This window comes from Rhinatrema bivittatum, chromosome 7 (assembly GCF_901001135.1).
Source record: "Rhinatrema bivittatum chromosome 7, aRhiBiv1.1, whole genome shotgun sequence".
In the NCBI taxonomy this organism is placed as follows: Eukaryota; Metazoa; Chordata; class Amphibia; order Gymnophiona; family Rhinatrematidae; genus Rhinatrema; species Rhinatrema bivittatum.
Window position 1 is genome coordinate 189,906,433 of NC_042621.1, and position 26,200 is coordinate 189,932,632.

The window sequence follows — 26,200 nt, forward strand, 5'->3', positions numbered from 1 at the left end:
ATATATATATATATATAACCCTGCAGTGACCCCAGCCTGCCACTATGCTCTTCAAAAACAACTGTGGACAGACTATGGTTGGTTGAGTACAGTTCTGGTTATGTCTTTAATAAAGTTTTTTTTGCTAAAACACTGAACTTACATAAGATTCTAGGTACCCCAAGCTACGGACTGGATGAACACTTACTAGAAATCCCTTGGGACCCAGAGCCCCACAAGACTATTGACACACTCATGCGGCAGCCAAGGGCAGGAAGCTGAGTCCATCTGTCTACACTAAGGAAAACAAAATCATCAGGTAAGTAATTTCTCCATTTCCTAGCATGTAGACAGATGGATTCAGGACCAGTGGGATGTACCAAAGCTATTACTCAATACGATGGGAGGCCACCCGCAGTCCAGTCAACATCGCATATGCAAAGGCTGCATCCTCTCCAACCATTATCATGGGAGACTTCAATCTTCACGTGGACAAGTCCCCTCTCTCTTCTAACTGCGAAACATTTCTCACAGCCATGACAGCCTTAGGTTTCAAACAACAAATTAACAAACCCACACACAAAGCGGGTCACACGCTGGACCTTCTCTTTACCAATTCCGGCATCTCTCTCCCAGAACATCCCGAGTGCAAAAAGGTCCCATGGTCAGATCATACATTAATCTCCACCGCATTCTCTCTATTAAAACCAAGCTACAATAATCCCCCACTTCAACCATTTCTATACAGGAAAACATGCCCCTCGGATCTCCTCGCCAAACATCTAGCCCCAGATCTTTCACGCTTAGACGTTTCCACTCCCAACTCAGCAGTCCAATCCTGGTCGAAAATAACAGAATCAGCAGCCAATACACTATGTCCCCTAACTCCAAAAAATCTCAAACATAATGCACCAAAGAGTCAACCATGGTTCAACGAGGATCTGCGAAAACTCAAATTAACTTTACGACAGAAGGAAAAAAAATGGAGAAAAACCCCTTCACCTACTTCGCTTCAGGAATATAAACGCACCCTCCACTTCTACAAAAACAGCACATTAAAAACAAAAAGAGACTATTATGCCCGCAAGATTCACCACCTCATTTTTGACTCGAAAGCTTTATTCAATTACGTGTCCAGCCTCACAAAAGCCATCACCCCAGCAATCCCAGAGGACCTAGCAAAAACTAAAGCAGACGAATTGGCTCTCTACTTCAATAGAAAAATATCCGACCTCCTGAATAAGTTGACTCCAAATGCAAGTGGACCTTCCAATACTTCATATGTTCATCCAAACAAAGACATCACTCAACACTTCGAACCCATCACTACCGATGACATCCGAACGATCTTGAAAAAAATGAAACCATCATCACACCCCTTCGACCAAATCCCTACCAAAATACTCTTACTTATCCCGGATACCATTTCTAAATCTCTAGCCGACATTATAAATTGCTCCCTAGCCCAGGGTATCTACCCAGATGACCTTAAAACAGCTTCAATCAAGCCCCTACTCAAAAAACCAAACCTGAACACCAATGATCCCGGCAACTTCCGCCCCATCTCTAACCTCCCATTCATATCAAAAATTATGGAAAAACTAGTTAAAACACAGTTATCCAACTACCTGGAGGATCACCAAATACTATCGCCCAATCAATTTGGATTCCGCAAAGCAGCAAGCACGGAAACACTATTGCTCTCTCTTACAGACTTCCTCCTAGCCGGCATCGATAAAGGTCACGCATACCTTCTAATTCTCCTAGACTTCTCGGCGGCATTCGATACGGTTAACCATCACATCCTACTAAACCAACTGGCAAACATTGGAGTTTCAGGCACTGCACGGACCTGGTTCAAAACCTTCTTGGAGAACAGAGGATACAAGGTTAAAATCCACAATAAAGAATCTCAATACCATCTGTCTTCACAAGGGGTGCCACAGGGTTCCTCCCTTTCTCCAACCCTTTTTAATATTTACCTTCTCCCACTCTGCCACCTTCTTACTAAACTAAAATTAAAACACTTCCTATTCGCAGACGACGTGCAGATCGTTATCCCCATAAATAAATCCATTACAAACACATTAGAATTCTGGGAGAGCTGCCTAACGGAGATCAAACACCTCCTCAACAGTCTGAACCTGATTCTCAACGCTTCAAAAACAGAATTCCTCATCATAGCCCACGACAATAACAAGATCACCTCAAATCCACCAGCCAACCTGCAAACCACAAACGTAAGAGATCTAGGAGTTATCCTCGACAACCGCCTAACCCTAAAACCATTCATTAACCAAACTACCAAGGACTGTTTTTACAAATTATACATCCTCAAAAAAATCAGACCGCTCTTCCATTCCCGCGACTTCAGAACAATTTTACAATCAATTATATTTTCCAAGCTGGACTATTGTAATTCCATTCTACTAGGCCTTCCAGCTTCTCATACAAAACCGCTACAGATGGTGCAGAACACAGCTGCCAGAATTCTGACCAACTCTAGGAGATTCGACCACATAACCCCGATCCTGATAGCCCTTCACTGGCTACCTATTCAATACAGAATAATGTATAAGTCCATAACTTCCATCTTCAAAGTCATCCATCATCTCGCACCATTAAATCTACAAATCCCCCTGGAAAAACACTCCACAGTCAGACCAACCAGGAATTGCTATAAAGAAACATTACAGGTTCCACACGCCAAAGCCTTCAAACACAAATCACTTGAAGACAGAGCACCATCAACAGCAGGACCACGCTTATGGAACTCTATCCCAGTAGAGCTGCGCCAGGAAACATGCTTACTAACTTTTAGAAAAAGACTAAAAACCTGGCTTTTCAGGAAAGCCTTTCTGATCTTAGATTAACCCATGTTAATATTATCCCTTAATTACTTTTTCAGAGTTCGCATCATCTCATAACTCCACTATAAAGTCTTAATCATCCACCACCTACTCCAGACCAGGACTGCTCTCAGTCTGGGTCTTTAAGTTACATATTTTGTAAAGATCCATTGTAAATGCATTTTTATTAATTGTTATACTCTCTTCTTCTTCTTCTTCCCACTCTCCCAGTTGTATAATTCCTTGTTCATTGTAACTGTATTTTCTGCACCAGTTAGTTGTTCCAGTTCTATGTTTTAATGCACAAACTTCAATGTAAACCGGTTTGATGTGACCCCTGGTCGTGAAAGCCGGTATAGAAAATAGCTAAATAAATAAATAAATCCTCCTGGGACTGCACATCCAGACAATAAAACCTGGAAAAAGTATGTAAGGAGGACATCACATCACAGCTCAGCAGATAAGACAGGAGACAAACCTCTGTCCATGACACTGCCTGAGCCCTAGTGGAATGAACCCTAACCTGAGTAGGCAACAACTTTCCAGCATCCACATATGTGGCCCTGACCACCTCCTTAATCCAATGAGCTATGGTAGCCTGCGAAGCCAAAGCACCCTGCTTACTCCCACTATGGACAAACAGGCGATCCAACTTTCGAAAAGACTCAGATCTCCAGATACCACATGACACTTAACATCCAAGGAGTGCAAAAGGTGAAATTCTTCTGCATTCCTGACCTTATCCAGGGATGGCAAGGAGATGACCTGATTTACATGAAAGGCCGAGACTACCTTGGGCAAGAAGGATAGAACAGTACACAGCTGTAATGCCCCCGGAGTCACCCGAAGGAACGGCTCCTGGCAAGACAAGACCTGCAGCTCAGAAATCCAATGAGCAGAACATTTAGTCACCAGGAACACAGTCTTCGAAGTCAACAACCGTAAGGAAAGGCTACACTGGTTGGAACATAGGGCCCGCCAAAAAGTCCAGCACCAAATTAAGACTCTGCAATGGAACCGGTAACCTCAACGGAGGCCTAAGGCGCTTCACTCCCTTCAAAAAAATGGGCCACATCAGGATGAGACAAGGAAACATTCACCAAGCCTCTGAAACAGGCAAGAGCTGCAAACTGCATCTTCAAGGAATTAATAGCCTCAATCCTTCTATCATGTACATCCTTCAAGGCCACGCCTCCCTCTACAAGGATAGTCATCCATTGAGACACTGCACATACCAGAGCATCCACTATGGGAAATGCAAACGCTCCCACAGCCATATCCAGGGGGGTAAAAGCCTTCCAATGTCTGACCTTTAAAATATGCCCCTGGGGCATTCCATTCCAGATCAATCAATTCCTGGATGGCATCCATCACCAGGAAAAAACAAGAGGCTTTATGTAAGGAAACCAAAATGGGATTCTTCCTCAGTTCTGAGATAGCATCTGAACCAGGAAAATGAGGGCCAGTACGGTTCCAGCCCTGAAGGAATTTCCCAATCTTCCAGGGAATCAGGATCAACCTCATCAGTGACATCCAGATTCTTGTCAGGAACACCGGCATGGAGCCAAGGCAAGGCCCAGCACTTGAGCATAGGACTGGAAGAGGGTCCAAACGGAGGACTGTGCCTTAAGAAAGGCTTGTAATCCTTGAAATAATTCCACCCAAGAAAAAAGCAGTCAGTTCCAGACCAAGCCCAGAAGGAACTGGTCCCATAGAACTGCCCTCACTAGCAGAGGAGCCAGTCAAGGGAGATCCACGATCTGGCATCCCCCCAGTCAAGGCCATGACCAAACCATCATCAGAATGGGAAAAGCCAGGCTTAGCAAAATCCGAGAAAGACAACTCTGAGCATGTGAGCAGTGCTGATGGATTAGAAGACAGGTCAGGCTGCGAAACCCTACTATGACAGGCAACACAAATAGGAAAGCATTTAGATTTCTTGCTTACTAGGGCCATTGCTCCAGTAAACATGTAATGCGCCCAAAATATAAACGCAGCAAGGCGCACACACAACCTGTGAGTCAAGTTAAGCGCGTCATTTGTGTGCATAAGTGCACCCAAAAAAACCCAAGCACACAATATGGGCAGAGCAGACACCGCGCACACCGATAACCTAAAGAGGGCAGTAGAATACACACAATAGCATGCAAAAACGGTCGCTGTGGCCTACCACGTGGCATGCAAGAAAAAAATCCCTAAGTGCGGGGCCTAGCCCACTTTGGGGGGGGGGGGGGGGGTTTCTCAACCTGCCAGGTTCCCAAACCCCAAACGGAAGCATAACAAACATCGGCACGGTGCACGGAGAACAGAGTCTGGAGGAAATCCTGAGAACCCCCGTCTCTGATTCAGATAAAACTTTTTTTAAACCTTACCTGAGCTCAGCGCTTGCAGGCTGAGTACAATGACCTTCTCCAGCTGCGAGGGGGAGAGGGCATCTGCTGTCACCACCACACTCTGCCTCCTGCACCCGCTTTCAGCTGAACTAACAGCTAAGTCCACGCTGGGAAACCCAGCTACCAGACTAAGGCACACCACGCCTTGTTTACCACCACGCAGCATGGAACTTGCCTCAGGAATTCTCAACTTGGGGAGGGGCATTTCTTTTCCTGAATTTAGAATTTCACATTTCGTCTTTCAAAAAGCTCAAAGCAATCTCCATAGGGAAATGCACATCCACCATCTGCTGGAAATGAATACTGGCAGGTGGGGTCACCGCAGGGTTATATTTACTGTGACATCAGCTTGCTCCATCTCCTGGCAGGGGAGCATAAACCCACTGGTCCTGAATCCATCTCTCTACACACTAGGAAATGTGGCTTTAAGACGGGCATAGGCAAATTATGGCCTGACCCGTTTTGTGGCCTGCGTACCTCACAGATAATTCATCCCACCAGATTACTTCGAGCAGACTGCTACACTAAAACTTCACAGTGCCCTTGTTATTGTATTACCTGAGACACTTTCAGATTCCCTACTGCATTTGAGAGAACAGTGGCGGCACAAGGAGGGGGGCCTGCATGGAACCTACCATTCCTCCCCTGAGAGAAATATGCCATTTTAAAAAGCTACTGCCTCCTTAAGCACTTTTTTTTTTTTTAAACTGCTGTTGAACTGACTGATGAGAGAGAACTGGGAGGATCAGAGCTAGAAGAATGAGCTAGCTGTATTTTATTACTGATGCCTTTCCTCATCTCTCTCAGTGCCTCTCCTGCTATCTTAAAGTACTGCTTTATTTGCTTTTTTTCAAAAGCAGTTAACTCTTGCAGTTGTAAGAGAAAGCATTAGGTGGATCATAGCTGCAATCAAAGCATGAGGGAACTGACATTCTGTTAATGCTCCCATCCCCATCGTTTCTCCTGCTGTAAGGTACAGTACTGCTTTATTTACTCTGCAGAGAAACATATTTTGCAAACTGTCTTCCAAAGTTGTTGCTTCAGTCAAGTTCTTCTTTAAGACTACTGTTGCCACTGTGAAAAGAGCAGTAAGCAAAGTGCTGCAGAGCTGAGTGCACTGCCAATCCCATCTGGTCTTCCCCAGAGCCTTTTACTCTGCTCGCTCTGCTGTGCCGGGGAGAAAAAGGCTCATCTATGTATCATCCTGTCTCCAGGACATTCATTGATATAGTGCTTTACCAAAAGGAATTTTGCCTTTCAGGTGCCACTGTTGATGCCTTGTCCCTCCCCTACTCCAGGAACTCCAAGGGGGGATCCCCCCAGTCTACACACAATCTAGAATCAGTAATGTGGTCCCAGTTAAATAAAGTTTGTCTACTTTAAGAAGTAGCTCTCCCTTTTCTAAGAAAGGCAACTCAGCGCCCAATGTGTTCAAGTTTTCTACTATAATTACATTTAGAAACTGCTTCCAAAAGCATAAGGGCAACAGATCTTTCTCCTCATGTATCATACTCATAAGATGAAATGGATCAGCCTATGACAAGTGCAAGAGAGTAACTAATAATGAATCACTAAGAATATAACTTAAGAACGCAAATAAGTTTGGTATCATACTGATTACAGATCCACCTCATTTTACAGAAAAAGGGACCTTACTTCAGGAAGTGGCTTGCAAAATATGCCAATTTACAAGGCAAGACTAGCAGATACACAAACAGCATTTTGCTCAGAATGGAGAAGTTTTCCTTACCCTTTAAATTTCTTATTAATCCTGCTATATCAGTCCAGTAGCACTTGGGGGGGGGGGGGTGTTCCCCCCTACCAGCAGAGAACACTTTTTTCCACGGTGACATCACTACTACTTAAGGGTGGTGCAGCTCCAGAAAGCCATATACTATTGTCAAAGCACCAGAATCAAACCCAAAATCCAAATTCTATTGCCTTTTTTCCCTCTTAATTAAATCATATAAACCAAGAAGCAAATCCTCAATCTTCATGCCCCTTAAACCTAACGAAACAGAAGAGAGGCCAAACTATAATAAGAGACAGAAACAGCACTTTGAGACTAGTTCTCGTTACAGCAAACTGAAGGAGCCCCATTTCCTGGCTGGATCCTAGACTAATGGAAAGGAAGTTAATAGTTAAGGAAAGGTTCTCCTTCCATATTGTCCAGCTATACCAGACAAGGCAGAACTTGTGGGAAGTTCCCAAGCTCCAGTAATTCAGGTGGAAAAAAGCAAGAGCAGCCTTGAACACCAGCTCCAAAGGCTGTATTTTTTGTAGAAAAAAATCTAGTCTAATGCCTAGCCAAGGTTTGCAGGGAAAACCAAGTAACTGGCCTACAGATGTCCATGGGAGTGACTGCATGTACTGTGCTCTTGTAGTGTGCACTCTGAGGCCTTCGAGAAGCTTCCTGCCAGCTACAAGTTAGGCAGAATCAATCACCACCCTGATCCAGCGAGCCAAAGTGGACTTGAAAGCGGCTTCCCCTTTACATGGCCCACCCACCAAATAATAACCTGTCAGACTAATAAGTCACTGTGCACTAGGGATGTGAATCTGGGGGCGGAATCGGTCCCCGCGGGAAATGGACTGTTTTGTTTTTCAGCTATCCAGAGACTGAAGAAATAAAAAAACCACCCCGACCCTTTAAATCTAATTTACAATCCCCCACCCTCCCGACCTCCCCCCCCAAAACTTTCCTAAAGTACCTGGTGGTCCAGCGGGGGTCCTGGGAACGATCTCCCGCTCTCGGGCCATCGGCTGCCAGTAAACAAAATGGCACTGATGGCCCTTTGCCCTTACCATGTGACAGGGGCTATTGGTGCCATTTGGCCAGCCCCTATCATATGGTAGGAGCAATGGATGGTCTGCCAACCCAACGGGAACACTGAGCTCAGACAAAAGAACTAAACTAAGGGGCTAGAAAAGCCACTTCTTCGAAGAGCAGGAATCAATACATCTGCCTGAAAAGGCTAAATTCAACTTCAGCAGCCTAGGGTACGTCTGGATTGCTTTGCCCTCAGAGGTAAGTACTAATTTTTCATGCCTCTGCATTCTGGCAGGTCAATCCCCACCATAGCTAATCCCAAAAAGGGCAGGAGGCTGCCAGTGGTCCAGTCAAAACTGCCTGCACGAACACGGCACCCTCCCTAGCCAGAACATCCAAACGGTAACACTTGGAAAAGGTGTGGAAAGAGGACACTGCAGCTCAGCCAAAATCAACAGGCAACGAATGAAGTTCCACCCACGATACCACCTGAGCCCTCGTAAAATGCGGTCTGTTTCAGTAAAGCAACCTCAGCAGCCACATAGGCAGCTATAATGATTTCCTTATTCCAATGGGCTATCGTTGCCCGTGTTGCCAGTGCTCCCTGTTTACCACCACGCAGCACAAACAGGCAATCAGATTTCCGAACAGAATTAGTCATCGCCAAGTACTGCAGCAAATGACACTTTATATCCAAACAACATAAGACAGGACTCACTTTTATCTCGGTCTCTGTCCAAGGTGGGCAGGCAAATGGACCGATTTAAATAAAACTCCAAAACCATTTTTGGCAAAAATGAGAGAACAGTCCACAGCTGTACCACTCCTGGAGTCATACACAGAACAGGCTCCTGGCAAGAAAAAGCCTGCAGTTCAGAGACCAGACATGTTGAACAGATTGCTACCAGAAGAACTGTCTTCAAGGTAAGAAGTCACAAGGAAAGAGCAGAGAGTGACCAAAAGGTTGCACCTGCCAAGAACTCCATTAACTATAACAAGCAAGAGCTGCAACCTGAACTTTCAAGCTGTTAAGGGCCAGCCCTTACGCAAGCCATCCTGTAAGAATTCCAAAATCAAAGAATATCTACCTTAAGAAGTTGAAAACCTTGCTCAGAACACTAGCCCTCGAAAACTGACCAAACTACTATAGGCCAGAGAAGTAGAAAATTTCTTGGCCCGAAGGTGGAAATCACAGCCCTTTCAATAGTCAAATTAAGACAAAATCAACCCAGATCCTCATGTAGAATAGGCCCTTGCCAAAATGGATCCTTTTGAGGTTGTAGCCTGAGGGGGACTGTCCATCATCATTCTCTGCAGATTGGCATACCATGGCCACAGAGCCCAATCTGAGCAATTAAAACAACTGTGTTGGTTTGACTTGCTATCTTCCAGACAACCCTGCCTATCAGAGGCCAGGACGGAAATACTTACAGCAGAGCACCGTCTGGCCACTCCTGAATGAGAGAGTCTATGCCCAGCGCTTTTGAGTCGTCTGCAACTGAAAAAACATGGAGGTTTCACAATGTTGAAGGTTGACAACAGATATTGGTCTGGTAGGCCCAAACAGTTTACAAGGCGATAAAAGGCTTCGTTTGCCAGCTCCCATTCTTCTTGTCAAAGTTTCTCCTGCTGAGAGTCTGCACCAATATTGTCCTTTCCAGCAATATGAGATGATATGCCTAGAAAATGTTGCTCCACCCACACCATGAACGTAGCTCTCTCTCCTTCGAGAACTGTTGACTCTTGGTTCCAGCCTGAATGATGTAAGCCATCGTCATTGCATTGTCTGATATTATCCAGACTGCTGGAGCCTCGACGCTCAAACCACAAGCACGCTAACCGAACCACCCATGCTGCCAATCTGTTGATGTTCCACTGCTGCTCTGCTGCATTCCAGCTACCTTGCACCATCAATTCCTGACAGTGAGCCCCCAGTACAGAAGGCTCGCATCTGTCGTGAGTGCCAACCAATACGGTGTCTCCAGCGAAACTCCCTTCCTGACATGATCCGCTTATAACCACCAAGTCAACCGAGACCTTGCCTCCAATGTTAGGAGCAGCCTTACCACAATTCTGTAACTGCAGATTCCATCGGGAAAGCAATGCACATTGAAGTCACATATGTACCCTTGCCCAGGGAACTAATTCCAATACGGCAACCATCAACCCCAGTACCTGCAGATAAGACCACACACTTGGGTGAGCAGCATCCATCAGGGTTCAATTTGACCCATCAACCTTCAGATTAGAGTCTCCGGCAGAAATACACTGCCCTGACTTGTTTGGAAGTGAACCCAAAGATACTCCAAAGTCTGAGATGGCTGCAAATTGCGCTTGGCCAGATTCTCCACCCAGCCTAGGACCTGTAGCAATGAATCCACTTGCAAGAAGCACAAAGATTCTCTTCCACCATCTCTTGGCTCGAATCAACCAGTCATCCAGATAGGGGTGAACTAGAATCCTGTCTTTGCTTAGAGCCACTGCTATCACCACCATGACTTTGGAAAAGATCCTGGGCATCAGGGCCAACCCGAATGGCAAGGCCTGAAACTGGTAATGATGCGTGAAAATGGCAAAACGAAGGAACCTTTGATGTTCCTGATGAATGGGAATAAATGCAGATATCCCTCAGTCAGATCCAGGTACAGGAGGTATTTCCCTGCTTGTACTGCCATTATGACAGAGCACACGGTTTCCATCTTGAAGTGTGTTACTCGTAAATGCCAGTTGATGCTCTTGAGATACAGTCAAGGTCAAAAAGACCCTTCCTTCTTGGGCACGACAAAATAAATGGAACAGCCGTCCCTATTTTGCTGCAATTCAGGAACAGGAATCACTGCTTTCAGGTCCAACAGTCTTTGTAACATAGCTTCCACTTCTATCCTCTTCTGAAGGGAGTTGCATTGGGATAAAGGCATCCGGAGGGAAGTGAAAAAATTCCAGGAGCATATGAGTCCCGAAACACTTCGAGTACCTACTGATCTGAAGTAATCTGGACCCATCTGTGATAAAAACAAGACAGGCAACCTCCTACCACCTGCACCAACAGGTGAGTCTGGAAATCTTCATTGAGAAGATATAGGGGGCTCCACTTCCAGAGCCTGCATCCTTTCCAGGCCTCCAGGGGGCGAAAGGACAGATCTGTGGAGGGGACAGGATTTCTGGGAAGAACTTCTCTTATAAGGCCGAAAACACTGGAAGCCTTGAAAGCGGCCACTTGCCTGAAAAGTCCAGAAAACAAGCTTCTTGACCTCTAGCAAGCAAGGAACCTGGGTTTCTTCCCATTTAATAACCATTTTCTCCAACTTACTGCCAAACAGAAGCAAATCCTTGAAAGGCAGCTTGGTAAGATTGGACTTTTGAAATGGTATCTGCCTACCAGTTGTGCAGCCACAGCTGTTGTCTAGCTGCTGTAATAGAAACTCTGGCGGCTTTGCGAACCAGATCACTGCCCCATCAGCTAATAAGGCAGCCCCTGGTTCTACCATAGGCCTGCTATCTGAAGCAGCGCAGCCAGAATCTTCAGAAAGACGCAAGGTAGCTTGACCTACACCAGGGAACAACAAGAAGCAAATTACCGTATTTTTCGCTCCATAAGATGTACTCCCCCCCCCCCCCCAAAAGTGGGGGGAAAATGCCTGTGCATCTTATGGAGCAAATATAAAAAAAAAAAATCAATCAAGTCACAAAACCCCCCCCACTCCTGACCCCCCCCCCCCCCAGACCTGCCATAAGTCCCTGGTGGTCCAGGAGCGGTCCGGGAGCGATCTCCTGGACTTGGGCCGTCGGCTGCCAACAATCAAAATGGCGCAGACGGCCCTTTGCCCTTACTATGTCACTGGGGTCGACCAATGACAGCGGTAGCCCCTGTGACATAGTAAGGGCAAAGGGCCGTCTGTGTCATTTTGATTACTGGCAGCCTCAAAGGCTTGCTTTAGGATAGCCTCAATTCTCCTATCCTAAGCATCCTTAAGAACTACACCTTTCTCTACCAAGATGGTTCATTTCATGAAAGCACACACAAAAGCAACCACCTTATAGAAAAACTACTCCTCTCTGGCATGTGGATCCAAATGGTAAAAAACCCAAGGCATGCCCTCCTTTGAAGGACGTCTATGGCGAACTCCATTCCAGATGAATCAACTCTTGAATCATATCCAGGAGGGGAAAGAAGCCTTATGTAGGGTGACCAAAATGGGGTCCTCCTCCTGTATCCATGAAGACAGTGTTACAGCCACTCTAAGGGTCTTCAAAGTCTGAGAGATCAAGCTCAACAACTCATCTCTAAGAAATGAAGAGTTTATCTGGCTTTAAATCTGGGGGAATCTCCCCTTCCTCCACAAAAGAGCCACAATCATGATCCACCTACATTCAAGCCTTGTCAGACAGACCATGCTGCGCCACAGCACCTGAGTGTGGTGGCGGCAGGAACAGAAGAACTCTGAGCGCATGGACCTACACCAGTAGGAATAGTCGACTTAGAAGACTGCCTCTATAGAAATGTCTAATCACTGGAAGAATTCCACCCAGAAGCGGACAGGTCTGCAGATCCAAATCTGAGCGAGTATCCCCTGAGGAGTCGGCCTGTGGACCAATCAAAGGAAGGGACACCAGCATCGTGTCGACTCTGCCCCACTCAGACTAAGGAGATGGACCATCGTTGGCAAAATCAAAAGGAAGTAAATCCTCAAAAGCATCCAAGCAGCAGTGACAGGCTTAAAGAAAGCTCTGGCTGTATTACCCTGATGTGGCATTGAGCACAAATAGATAAATACCTAGACTTTGACATGGGCACCATAGCTGTAAGGCGCTCAGTTATAAGCACGTGCCCATCTAGACAAGTGCATTTAAAAGTCGCGCCCAAAATAGACGCACAAAAAATGTACGTCCAAGTACATGCATCTAGTATGCTTGCCCAAACTAGAGGCCCAAAAACAGGCATCCAGGTACACATGCCCAAGGAATGCCCATGTTAGGAACCCAAGGTGTGCACCCAGACACAAGGACGCACAGCCAGCAACGGACGCACAGTGTACAGTGGGAAAAAAACACATAAAATCACCCTCACGGCCTATCACGCACCAAAAAGAGAGAAGCCTGAGAGCAGGGCCTAGCCAAAGGGCTGCTCAATCCACCATGCCTGAACTCTCTCTACACCTCACAGAACTCTCCAGAGACATGAGTGGGAAAGCCAAACAGAGGAATTAGACACAGTCAGAAAGAACTCTTCTCCTGCAATTTTTTTTTTTTTTTGTTAATAAAGAAAAATCTTTTACCTGACCTCCCTGGCTGAGGGCAGGAACGGGTCCCAGCTACGGGGGAAAGGTCAAAAGCAATCACAGCCAAGCCTCTCTCTGTCTGCAACAGCTAATTGAATTTGAAGTCCATGCCTCCTAAGGCTACCAGACTGAAGGCACTCTACTGAGGGAGTGACCGAACAGAATTACTTCAGGAGGCAAGCGATACTACATAGACCTCATCTTTGTGATGTTTTCTTTTATGCTTATCTTTATCTTTTACTCACAGGCAATCCCCTGAAGGGAAATGCATGTCAATCTACTGGAGAATACAGGCTGTAGGGGTGGGATTATATAGCCGTGACATCAGCTGTTGCTTCATCTCCATCTGCTGGCAGAGGTGCATAACCCACTGGAGGGGACTGATCTACCAGAATGCAGAGGAAATGGGCAATGGGGGAAAAGAGCCTGATCATTGCCTGGCCCTGGTTATAAAAATTAAATCCCCCCCCCCCCCCCCCCCCACACACCATTTTGTAGAAGTACTCCCCCTTTTTAAGCTCCATGAAGTCCCCTCTGAGACAAGGAGCTGAGATGGAGGAATTGCTCTGCTGGCCAGAACCAGTGGCCTGGCACCAGGTCTGACCGGACAATCTAGACCCAATGCTGAGCTGCTGCACCACCAGGGCTTACCAATTGCTAGAGGCAGAAAACACTGGATTTTTCCGGAGCTGCACCACCCATAAGTAATGATGATGTCATCACGCTGAGGGGTGGGGGGGGGGGGGGGGGGGGGGGGAGTGCTCTCTGCCTCTTATCTGCTGGTATGGAGAAACAACCCACAAGTGCTGCCTGGACTGCTGTAACTGAATGGTCAATGTTTTGCATTATAATTTAGTTTTAATTTTATTCCATTTACATGAATTTGTGTTATGTTAATATAATAAACTATCAATAGAACTCAGACCTCTCATACACTCCGGCACATGCATTTTTGTTAATTTCCAAGTGCCATCTTAAAAATGAAGCTCAGATTACTTCCTCCAGCTTCCTTTTTTTGAGCAAATTAGACTAACCACTGTTAAGTATGAGTTTTGCTATCAAAAACCAAAGATACTGTTGACCTAAAATGCAGCTGGACTCTAAGAATACTAATAGTACTGGTTTTCTGCACATAAAACGCTAGACTGATCAGTGGTACTACAGGAACGAAAATTAGCAGTAAGAACCAGTTTTCCTTTCCCCTGGAGAGCCACCGCTGCACAGGGAAAGCAGTGCTGTGCCGAAAAATAGAGAAGGCTCTTTATACCTTTTTTTTTTTTCAACTTTAAAAAACTAACAACTTGGGCTCAAAATATCCTCACAGGGTGAGCGAACCAGGACCCCCGGTGTCACCCTGAATGGTGGCAAGGCTCTGGTGGCTGTCCAAGATCTCCTGACCAACAGCTCCCCTGCCTCAAATACCAGGGGGGACGGTCCCACCAGGAACTTGCTACCTCCTGGGAGGCAAACTGAAGAAGTTATCTGGGTTGTTTTTTTTTTTACATCTCACACTGCAGGATTTTGCACCTCCACCATCTGCTGGAGACAGAGAAATACTAGCAGACTGCAGGCTGCACCTCGCGTAAAGTGGCAGAGTCAGTCAAAATTTCTCTGTCTCCAACTGCTGGATGGGAGGCAAAACCCTGCCATCTGGACTACTCCGGGTACATAAGGGAAAGTAGCATTACAATCTATAAAATACCACATACTTATGACAATTAAATTGTCAAAAGATTACTTTAATCTTTGGACAATGCATCTGGCTTTCAAAAAACTTTCTGGGCAACCTTGTCTTGTTACATAAGAACAGATATGCCATACTGGGTCAGACCAAGGATACATCAAGCCCAGTATCCTGTTCCCAACAGTGGCTAATCCAAGTCACAAGTATCCAAACATTTGATAAATCACAAGCTACTATTGCTTATTAATTACTGTAATTGTTTATGGATTTATCCTCTAGGAACTTATCCAAACCATTTTTATACCCAGTTACACTAACTGCTGTAACTCTGGTAATGAATTCCAGAGCTTAACTATGCGCCAAGCGAAAAGGATTTTTCTTTGATTTGTTTTAAATGAGCTACTTGCTAACCTCAGAGTGTCCTATGTCCTTCTATTATCTGAGTAAATAACCGATTTACATTAGCTTGTTCAAGTCCTTTCATGATTTTATAGAATTCTATCATATCCCCCCCTCAGTCTCTTCTCCAAACTGAACAGCCCTAACTTCTTTAGCCTTTCTTCATAAGGCAGAACATGGCATGGAACAGCTGTCTGTGAATTTTGATGGCTAAAGTTCTATGTATGTAATTTTGTACTCTGTCTAGAAAGGCTAACTATAAAATAAAAGAAGATAGGAATACCTTCTACGTATCTATGTCCCATATATTTACGGTCTTTTGCCAATGCTTTTGAAAGGTCTTCTGCAGTCTCCAACTCAATGAAAGCCTCTCCACTTGGACGTCCTTCCTTAGAAATGGTGAAACGAATGCCATTGAGCCCATCAACAATGCTACATTCTGTTAAAATACAGATTGAGAAGTATTAAGAAGTTGTCAACAATGGACAAAAAACTATTTCACCTGGCAGTTTCCCCCTGCTCCTTTATGCCTCCAGCTCAAATAAGAACCAGGGCTGGGAGCCTGCCTACATTAGATTTTATTCAAAATATGGCCCTTAAAGCGGTTTCATGTTTATCTTCACACACATGGGAGCCCAATGTAATACTGCAAATCAAGCAGATGCTACCACGAAGTATAAAGCTAACAGTGGCAGGGGATGGCAGGAAACTTGAATCAAGCAGTTACCACCAAGGGCCCTGAACTTGGTGGTTGGTGAAACAGATAAATATGGGAAAATAAGTGTGGGAGCTTGCTGGGCAGACTGGATGGGCTGATTGGTCTTTTTCTGCCGTCATTTCTATGTAACAGAACCAAGTGATTAGGGGGTACTTGTGTGTTATCAGGTGCAGTTGTACAATGAACACTGAAGATTTTTTAAAAATATGGCAAACTAAACAAAATTTCAGTGTCTGCATGCATAAAGCAGAGGTGCTTACCTGTAACAGATGCTCTCCAAGACAGCTTATGTTAGCCCACACACATGGGTGACATCAATGGAGCCCAGCATGAAACTCTGATCTCAATCTAGAACTTTCAACATGCCCTGAGCATGTGCAGCTATAATCATCCTCCTGCCCCCTAGGCAGAGTCCCTCAGTCCATGATATAGCTAATAAATGAAGATACCTATTCCCAGGGGAAGCAGGTGGGTTTCGTGAAGACTAACATCTTGCTGTCCTCACGAAACCCACCTGCTTTCTCCAAGGACATGCAGGAGGGTAGCCCTCACATATGGGTAAATCCCTAGCTATAGACTGTCCGAGAAGAACAAAGCAGGAAACCACACAATGCTGAAAACATTATTCTGTCTCCCTTTTGCCTGTAAGACAGCCGACCTACAGGGGGAGAAGAAAAACTATATAAATTGAGACAAAACCCTCAAGCGTAGCTGGGGCATCTGAGGCAGAGGAGTGATGCGAGTGCGAGTAGAAGCATACTCGGCATCACAGAAAACCTTAGAAGCAGGGTTTTGGATCAGGAAACCTTGACAATGATAGTAGGTCTAGAACCTCCCGAGTACAGGAAAGCTAGAGATGTAAACAGGAGAACTCTTGGACGAAGATCACAGTTTCCATCAGTGTTAGAAGACAACTGGAAACCCAATTGGGACCTGAAAAACTATCCAAAATGAAACTGCGGTACACTAACAGCCAAAGGACAGAATGCCTCTGCAGAAGAGTGTCCATGTGTGGCTGATAGGCACAATGGACAGAAAGCAAGGAACACTTGGAGAATCATCAGCACAAATGGCAGGGACTGAAACCCCTAGGGGGGCCAAAGAATCAGACCTAGCTGACCATGCAGGACAGCATCAAGAGTTTCAGGGGATGAAGGCAACCCCTGAATCAGGTGCTAGCTAAACTACCAAGCAGGGAGAGAAGTTAGGCCTGAAGCTCACCACACACTGAACCCTGTCAACAGCAGGGCTATCCATCCTGTCTTCAGGATAGGTCAGGTGAGCAGGAAGGCACCTTGGGCAACCTAGTGAAGGGAGAAGAGCTAAAGACAGTATGGGCCAGAGCCTGGTGAAAATATAGGGAAAACATGGTGAATCTTTCCCTACAGGTATACAGATATACCATTAATACCTTAGCTTTTCCTCCCCTCCCAACATTCCAACTGGAAGTCGAAAGGAGCAAGAACACAAGGAGGCAGGACACTGGACTGCTGGGAAAGCACAAGTCGCTAGGCTGTATATCTCCATCCCAAGAGATTAACTCACTGCTGATTCCAGCATGGACTTACCCACCAAGATGGAGTCCTCAGCCTGCTTGGAACAGCTGAAACAGAGCAAATTTCCCAGGGAAGAATCCCAAAATACTCCACTAAGACAGGAAGTTGGGGTGCAAACTCCTGTCGTACAGGACCTCTTCATCAGCCCAAAACCCTAAAGGTACCAGGGCAGGACCAGGACAATCTTGGAAAAGATTGCCAATCACCTGGCTTAGGTATTAATACCTCAGATTACAAATACTTCTCCCAAGGAAGCACACGGTCCAGTAATGGAACAAGTGTTGCATGAACTAGGACTCCCTCTATAATGGGGAAGCATAGCTTGCAAGCCAAATCAACCAAGAGCAGCACTTTTGTTGTGGGGTTCCTCATTTCCCCAACTCCCTCAGCCATGGATATGGCAATAGGTTAAAAGGTATACTTGGCAGTTAGACAGACCAGAACCCTCCTCACTGAGGTAGGGTCCCGCAGGTGAGAATGACTGGCCACAGTGACCCACTGAGCTCAGCAGTATCAAGGTGACTCCTGTAAGAACATAAGAAATTGCCATGATGGGTCAGACCAAGGGTCCATCAAGCCCAGCATCCTGTTTCCAACAGAGGCCAAAACCAGGCCACAAGAACTTGGCAATTACCCAAACACAAAGAAGAACCCATGCTACTGATGCAATTAATAGCAGTGGCTATTCCCTAAGTATAATTGATTAATAGCCATTAATGGACTTCTCCTCCAGGAACCTATCCAAACCTATTTTGAACCCAGCTACACTAACCACATCCTCTGGCAACAAATTCCAGAGCTTTATTGTGCATTGAGTGAAAAAGAATATTCTCCCATTAGTCTTAAATGTGCTACTTGCTAACTTCATGGAATGCCCCTAGTCCTTCTATTATTCGAAAGTGTAAATAACCGAGTCACATCTATTCGTTCAAGACCTCTCATGATCTTAAAGACCTCTATCATATCCCCCCCTCAGTCATCTCTTCTCCAAGCTGAACAGCCCTAACCTCTTCAGCCCTTCCTCATAGGGGAGCTGTTCCATCCCCTTTATCATTTTGGTTGCCCTTCTCTATACCTTCTCCATCGCAACTATATCTTTTTTGAGATGCGGCGACCAGAATTGTACACAGTATTCAAGGTGCGGTCTCACCATGGAGCGATACAGAGGCATTATGACATTTTCCGTTCTATTAACCATTCCCTTCCTAATAATTCCTAACATTCTATTTGCTTTTTTGACTGCTGCAGCACACTGAGCTGACGATTTTAAAGTATTATCCACTATGATGCCTAGATCTTTTTCCTGGGTGGTAGCTCCTAATATGGAACCTAACATCGTGTAACTACAGCAAGGGTTATTTTTCCCTATATGCAACACCTTGCACTTGTCTACATTAAATTTCATCTGCCATTTGGATGACCAATCTTCCAGTCTTGCAAGGACCTCCTGTATTTATTTATTTATTTAAAAGTATTTCTATACCGTCTTTACAAACAGTGTTTAGTCAAAACGGTTTACATGTATTCAAATAAAATAGAAATAAAATAAAATAATAAAAAGACAGAAGATTAAGAGTAAATTAACTTATAGAGAATATAAATTACAAAAATTCTCATTAATATAAAATAATAAATTGTTTAAAATAAAATAGGTAACAAACAAATCAGTAATTAGGTAAAAAAGAATCTGGTGCCAAACTAAATTTGTGGGTATTCTGGGAATGTAATGTGATTATTTGGTAGGTGGTATATGAAATGCAGTTTGAAATAAGTGAGTTTTTAAAGATTTTTTGAAGTGTTTGGAGTTGGATATGGATCTGATGGAGTCTGGTAATGCATTCCACAGAATGGGACCTATGACTGAAAAGGCTCTTTTTCTAGTAATATTGAGGCGGGCTTGTCGAGGTGAGGGAATGTCTAGAAGATTTTTTTCCAGTGACCTTAAATGTCTGGTTGGTTTGTATATTCGAAGAATGGAGCATAGAGTAACCGAATTGGGAGTATAAATGAGAGAGTGTATAATGGATAAAATTTTGAATTGTATTCTGTATTTGACTGGTAACCAATGTAAGGATTGAAGTATTGGAGTAATGTGATTTTTTTATTGAAGAATTTGTTAGGATACGTGCTGCTACATTTTGAATTAGTTGGAGTGAGTGAAGTGTGTTTTCTGGAAGACCTATATATAGAGAATTACAATAATCCAGTCCGGAAAAGATGAGTGATTGAAGAATAGTCCGATAGTCATGGAAGAAAAGTAAAGGACGTAACCATTTTAAGAGTTGAAGTTTATAAAAAGAGTTCCTAGTTATCATGGATATGTGCCGTTTTAATGAGAGGTCTGTGTTGATGGTTATGCCTAAGTTTTTTGCAGATTTTGATATGGGAATGGTTATTCCATTGAATATAAGTTGAGGAGGGGGGCCAATAGATGAATCAGTGATTGATGAGAGATGAACTATTTCTGGTTTTTTTTTATTTAATTTCAAGCGATTATGAGAAAGCCAAGTGTCAATAGTTGTGAGATATAGTGATACTAAAGATAATGTATGGGTCCATATGGTACCATGAACTGTATATCGTCAGCATAGATTTTGAATTTTATGTTTAATGAGGCTAATATGCGGCAGAGAGGTAACAAATAGATATTAAAAAGAATAGGAGATAAAGAGGAACCCTGTGGAACACCTGATGCAATGGAGTATGGATCGGAGGAGTAGTTATTTATATTGACTTGTTGAATACAGTCAGATAGAAATGAGATGAACCATTGTAATACAGTACCTGTAATACCTATAGATTTAAGAATGGAAATAAGAATTTGGTGGTCAATGGTATCGAAAGCTGCTGATATATCCAAGAAAACAATGATGTGATCCGTGTAAGAGTCAAAAGCCCGGAATATAGAGTCAAAGGAAGTCAGAAGAAGGGTTTCAGTGGAGTGACCTTTGCGAAATCCATGTTGATTTGTGTGTAATATGTCATTTTCTGATAGATAGTCTGATAGTTGGGATAATACTGCTGATTCAATTAACTTAGCTAAGGATGTTAATGTGGCAATAGGTCTGAAATTACTAAGGTCGAAATCTTCCTTAGACTTGTTTTTTATGATGGGAAGCATGGAGGTTTTTTTGAGAGAAGATGGAAAGGAGCCAGTTTCTAAAGATTGGTTCACTAATTGAGCTAAGAAATTGCTAGCATGTGGGCCTAATGCTTTAAAGAAAGTACCATAACAAGAGTTATTAGGGGAGTTGGAGGGGTTTTGTTTTCTAATGATGGTTTGTATAGTATTTTCTGTGACCAAGGTAAATTCTGACCATGTGTAATGTATCACAGTCTGCTTGTGATTTAACTACTCTGAATAGTTTTGTATCATCCGCAAATTTGATAACCTCACTCGTCGTATTCCTTTCCAGATCATTTATATATATATTGAAAAGCACCGGTCCAAGTACAGATCCCTGAGGCACTCCACTATTTACCCTTTTCCACTGAGAAAATTGACTATTTAATCCTACTCTGTTTCCTGTCTTTTAACCAGTTTGTAATCCATGAAAGGACATCACTTCCTATCCCATGATTTTTTAGTTTTTGTAGAAGCCTCTCATGAGGGACTTTGTCAAACAACTTCTGAAAATCCAAATCACTACATCTACCAGTTCACCTTTATCCACATGATTATTAACCCCTTCAAAAAAAATGAAGCAGACTTGTTAAGCAAGACTTCCCTTGGGTAAATCCATGTTGACTGTGTCCCATTAAATCATGTCTTTCTATATGCTCTACGATTTTGATCTTGAGAATAGTTTCCACTATTTTTCCCGGCACTGAAGTCAGGCTCACTGGTCTATAGTTACCCGGATCGCCCCTAGAGCCTTTTTTAAATATTGGGGTACATTGGCCACCCTCCAGTCTTCAGGTATAATGGATGGATTTTAATGATAGGTTACAAATTTTGACTAATAGATCAGAAATTTCATTTTTTAGTTCCTTCAGAACCCTAGGATGCATACCATCCGGTCCAGGTGATTTGCTCTTTAGTTTGTCAATCTGGCCTACTATATCTTCCAGGTTCACAGTGATTTTGTTCAGTTCGTCTGACTCATCACCCCTGAAAACCATCTCCGGAACTGGTATCTCCCCAACATCCTCATTAGTAAACACGGAGGCAAAGAATTCATTTTGTCTTTCTGCAATGGCCTTATCTTCCCAAAGAGCCCCTTTAACCCCTCTGTCATCTAATGGTCCAACCGACTCCCTCACAGGTTTCTTGCTTTGGATATATTTTTAAAAAGTTTTTATTATGAGTTTTTGCCTCTATGTCAGAAACACTTAAGATTCACCTGGGAGCTACTCGAAAAGGCTTCCCTGCGAAAGACTTGCTGTGCCTTAGAACAACCTAAGGAGGGCACTACCACTCAACCAACTCTGGGAGCACGTAAGGAATTGAGAGCAACCGCCAATCAGAAGCGGTGACATCCCTTCCCCGGGAAAAGAGAACGAGGGATTCCCCTTGTAGGAATGGACAATTGGGTGCCAGAGGGGGAACAGCTGCCCTGGAACCCAGTCAATTCTCCCCTTCCTGAGGGAGAGGAGAAATGGGAATCAGGGCCTCCCAATCTCAAAACAATCTTTCAACTCTGCAATTGAGAGATGAATTACAGTGACTCAAGTTCAGAAGCAACCAATCCACCACCAGCAGTTATACTCAGGAGTAGGCCACCACAGTAATCAATCTGAGAAGCCCCAGCAAAAAAACAAACAGCCCAACAACTGCTGCTGCTGTGCCCCAAGATATGGCCTCCCAGGAGATGAACAGACTTGAACAATTGAGGCTCTGGTTCAGAGATAAACATGCCAGGGACGGAGCCTCAGGAGCTTCCCCACAAAAGGGGTTACTTTCTTCCCCGATTCTACTCTCTTTAGGGTTTGATCAGGAACCTAGTCCTAGGTCAGTCCTGTGGCTGCGGCATACAACCTGTTGTGCTCGCCATGAGGGAAACACGTACACAGACACACCTATACAGCAGAGGACAACTGGAAAAAAGCCCTCCGCTGTAAAAACACAATAACCAGTACTCATACATTGGACTCCACTTGCTAGAGTAGGTGGCTATGAGCTGCCAAAAGGTCAATCACATTGTGTGAGGACACCTTCCCTGCCAGTGCTCCCCAGCACTTTGCGGTGCAGAACTGATGAAGCCGAAACCATGACGCGCCAATGGCAGAACCCCAGCTTGGCTGAGAACTGCACAGACAGTGAACACAGCCTGCCATTGCACAAGGCACCGAGTAGATGCCTTCCCATACCAGAACACACATGCAGCACTCCACTGTCATAGTAACTCACTGTGGAGTGGACAGGAACAGTGAGACTATGTCTCCAGTAACACTGGTGCGCACTGGGTATGCGTGGTGATGGGTGGCGTTCTATGGCATCGCCCCGCCTGTACCTGATAACGCTCTAAGAGACTGTACACAACCACATCCACTGGTACATACCATGGCCACAGTGCCTGTAAGACCCATAGTGCTCTCACTCACCAATGCAAGGTCACATCAAAGGCACCAAACGAGGATCAGTTTGACAGTATATAGTGCGATCTCTGGCACCCGCGGGCCTTGACTACCCAATGGTATAAAGATCCCCCCTTGTGCCCAAAGCCATCGATTGACTGGTGGTACCAAGGATGCCAGAGGCACCTGCAGGCAGAGGCTCTGCAGCCCCTACACAGCTCATTGATGCTCAAAGGAGCAGATGACTGCCAGCGCCATCGACTGTTCCCGTTGGCTCACCTATCTGTCAGAGCACTGATGCTGTGAACACAATGGCATCTCTTGCCAACAGCTATGGCTGACGATAGCCTCACTACTACACAAATCCAGTTGGGGCCTCCAATGCCCCTTGATCCCAATGGTCTCAGTGTCCTGGACCACTACCCCTGGATGCCTCTGCATATATCAAGGTGCTTTGAGTAGATGGCACCCCCAGCACTCAATCCACTCAAGGCCGAACTCCCTGTAGCCCAAGGACTTCAATGATACTTGACAGCTCTCAAGAGCCCTAGTGGACAAGGCCTCAAGACAACCAGGGCGCTCAATGGCAATCCCAGCACCTCGTTGGTGGTACTCGATAGTCAAGAGCAGCCACAAAAGGCATCAGTGGCCAACATGCCCAATGGCCTCTATGGTGCTCTGATCCCAATGGCATTGAATGCGCTGATGGTATCAGGGCAGCTCCACATTACAATGGCATCGAGGCCATGCACCACGATGGAATCAAGTGTGATCGAGTGCACTGCGGCATTGATGGCATAGACATTGAGGTCGGCCCCGATGGCATCAAGGGAAACCATGGCGGTCAATGTCAGACCTCGACATTGGAAGTTGGTACTGCTACTCTGCCACAAGAGGTCCAAGGTGTCAATAACGCTGGTGCATCGAGACTCCATGCCCACCAATGACTATGCCACAGAAGGCGCTTACGGTATAGAGGATGGCCATGCACCTCAATGATATCGTAGGTGACCTGGCATCTCAACAGCATCAAGGGTCACCATGGTGGCTCCATGGCAATCCTGGTGCCCCAACGCAGTCCTGACATTGATGCATCAGATCAACGGTGTGCTGGTCAAAGATGAGCATGGGTAACCATTACTGGGCATGGCACAGAAGATGCGGCAGTAAGCTGCTTGCCCAGGCTTCTAGCTCACTCCCCCCCCCCCCAAGGAGACTGCACTGTCATCACATGCAAACAGAAGGGAAGGCTGAGCTCTCCCCCCACCCAGAGAAGTGATATGGTCCTCGATATCTTCCCTTTCTGACCTCCATTGATGCCAATCGATCTGTGAAATATGGAACTCCTGCCCGGAAAGAACTCAGAAGAGTACCCAGGCTCAGCAGCCTACATGGACTGCACTCAGTCAGTCCTGCCAGCACCAGATAAAGGTACAAAAACAGGGAGCAAGGAGAGAACACAAATGACCTGCAGGTGCATTATTTATTTATTTTTTTAATGTGAAGAGACTGCCAGATTGCACAGTGCCTAAGGCCCGCCATGCAGCTTACAGACCAAGGAGAAAAGAAAAAAGGGAAATAAAAGTATCATAAGGTAAAGGAGAGAACAGCTGCGGCTCTAGAAAGGCAAGTTTGCTTACCATAAACTGTGTTTTCCATAGATAGGATGAATTAGCCCTGCTATTTGGATATCAGTGAAAGTGCACTCTAGCAGACATCTTCTCCAAAATTGAAAAGTTTTGTTGTGCTGCACCTATTCAGCACTTCTTGCACACAGCGTGTCATTCTCCTCAATTAGTAAAAAAGCTAGTATATAGAAGCAGAAAACATGTACAGTGAGGAGGGAGAGAACGCAAGGCAAGTTCATCTTATCTACTGAAAACACTATTTACGGTTAGCAAACCTACCTTTTTCCGTAAATAAGCAGGCTGAATTAGCCTTATTTGGGAGTCCCAAGCACTTAAGGGGAAAAACAAAAGGTATGGAATAGAGGTGATGGCTTATTTTCACCTGTTATAGCATCCCTTCCATTTCACTCCCCAGTGGATATGGTTTTCTGATCTAGCACACTGGATAACACTGCCCGTCACAGTCCGCTGTCTGCGGTTGTTAAACGGTCCAGGCTGTTCTCTCCTGTCGGACATGCTATTCATATGAAAAACATGAGAACATGCAGCTACTGAACCACACTGAGTACTCTAGGTACAACTGGAATTTATGTGGTGATCTCAAGGTAGTTGCAATTCTACTGGGTCTGCAACTTGGTTACACCAAGAATTGTTGCTTCCTTTGACAGTGGGACAGTCGAGCAAGAGATTCGCATTACATCAGAAAAGTCTGGCCTCTCCACAAGAAGTTGGTTCCAGGGCAGAAGAATGCTGCGCACAACCCATTGGTGGATCCAAGATAGATATTTCTTCCACCTTTTCACATTCAACTTGGGCTGATGAAAAACTTCGTTAAGGCAATGAACAAGCAAAATAAAGCCTTTGATTATTTGCGGCAAATATTTCCACACATAAGTGACGCAAAGATAAAAGAAGGTGTTTTCGTTGGCCCACAAATTCAAGCTGTGATGGACAGTCACTTTGATGTGGAACCCCTCCATGCTGTGACTATTGTTGGACTCTCATCCGCGAAGCATGAGAGTGATTACAAACAAAAGTTTGTGGCAAAACAGTTTTAGGTTTTCTGGTGCCCAACATTGCTATTATAGCTTATCCAGATAATTCTGATCATCCCCCATCACGGGGATCTAAATCCTCCTCCCTGTGCCACACCAGGTTAAGAGGCATTTCCTGCAAAACTTTCTCTATCTGCTGGAAGGGAGGCAAAACCCAGGAGTCTGGACTGATCTGGGTACGTTCAGGGAAATGCAAAAGGTGTCAAAGTTTATTTTGCATGTTTTATATTCCGCAATCTCCAAATTCATGCAGAACAAGAATGAATCTAATGAAAACTTTATTGGGAGAAAATGTGTATGGCTGAAAAGAAACAGATCAGTTAATACTCTGCCTATTAACATAAGTGATTTATCTCATGTTTTAGTGATCAGA

The 26,200-nt window shown here is 44.8% G+C and overlaps 1 protein-coding gene across 2 annotated transcripts in view; it reads right to left on the reverse strand.

Annotated features, from left to right (window-relative positions):
- The window catches only part of HNRNPH3 (heterogeneous nuclear ribonucleoprotein H3), a 131,807-nt gene that overhangs the window by 84,246 nt on the left and 21,361 nt on the right, over positions 1 to 26,200 (reverse strand). For both annotated transcript variants that reach the window (XM_029609669.1, XM_029609670.1), the window contains exon 3: positions 15,637 to 15,792. In XM_029609669.1, the coding sequence (XP_029465529.1) occupies positions 15,637 to 15,792 (156 nt within the window). The remainder of the gene's footprint in view (positions 1 to 15,636; positions 15,793 to 26,200) is intronic.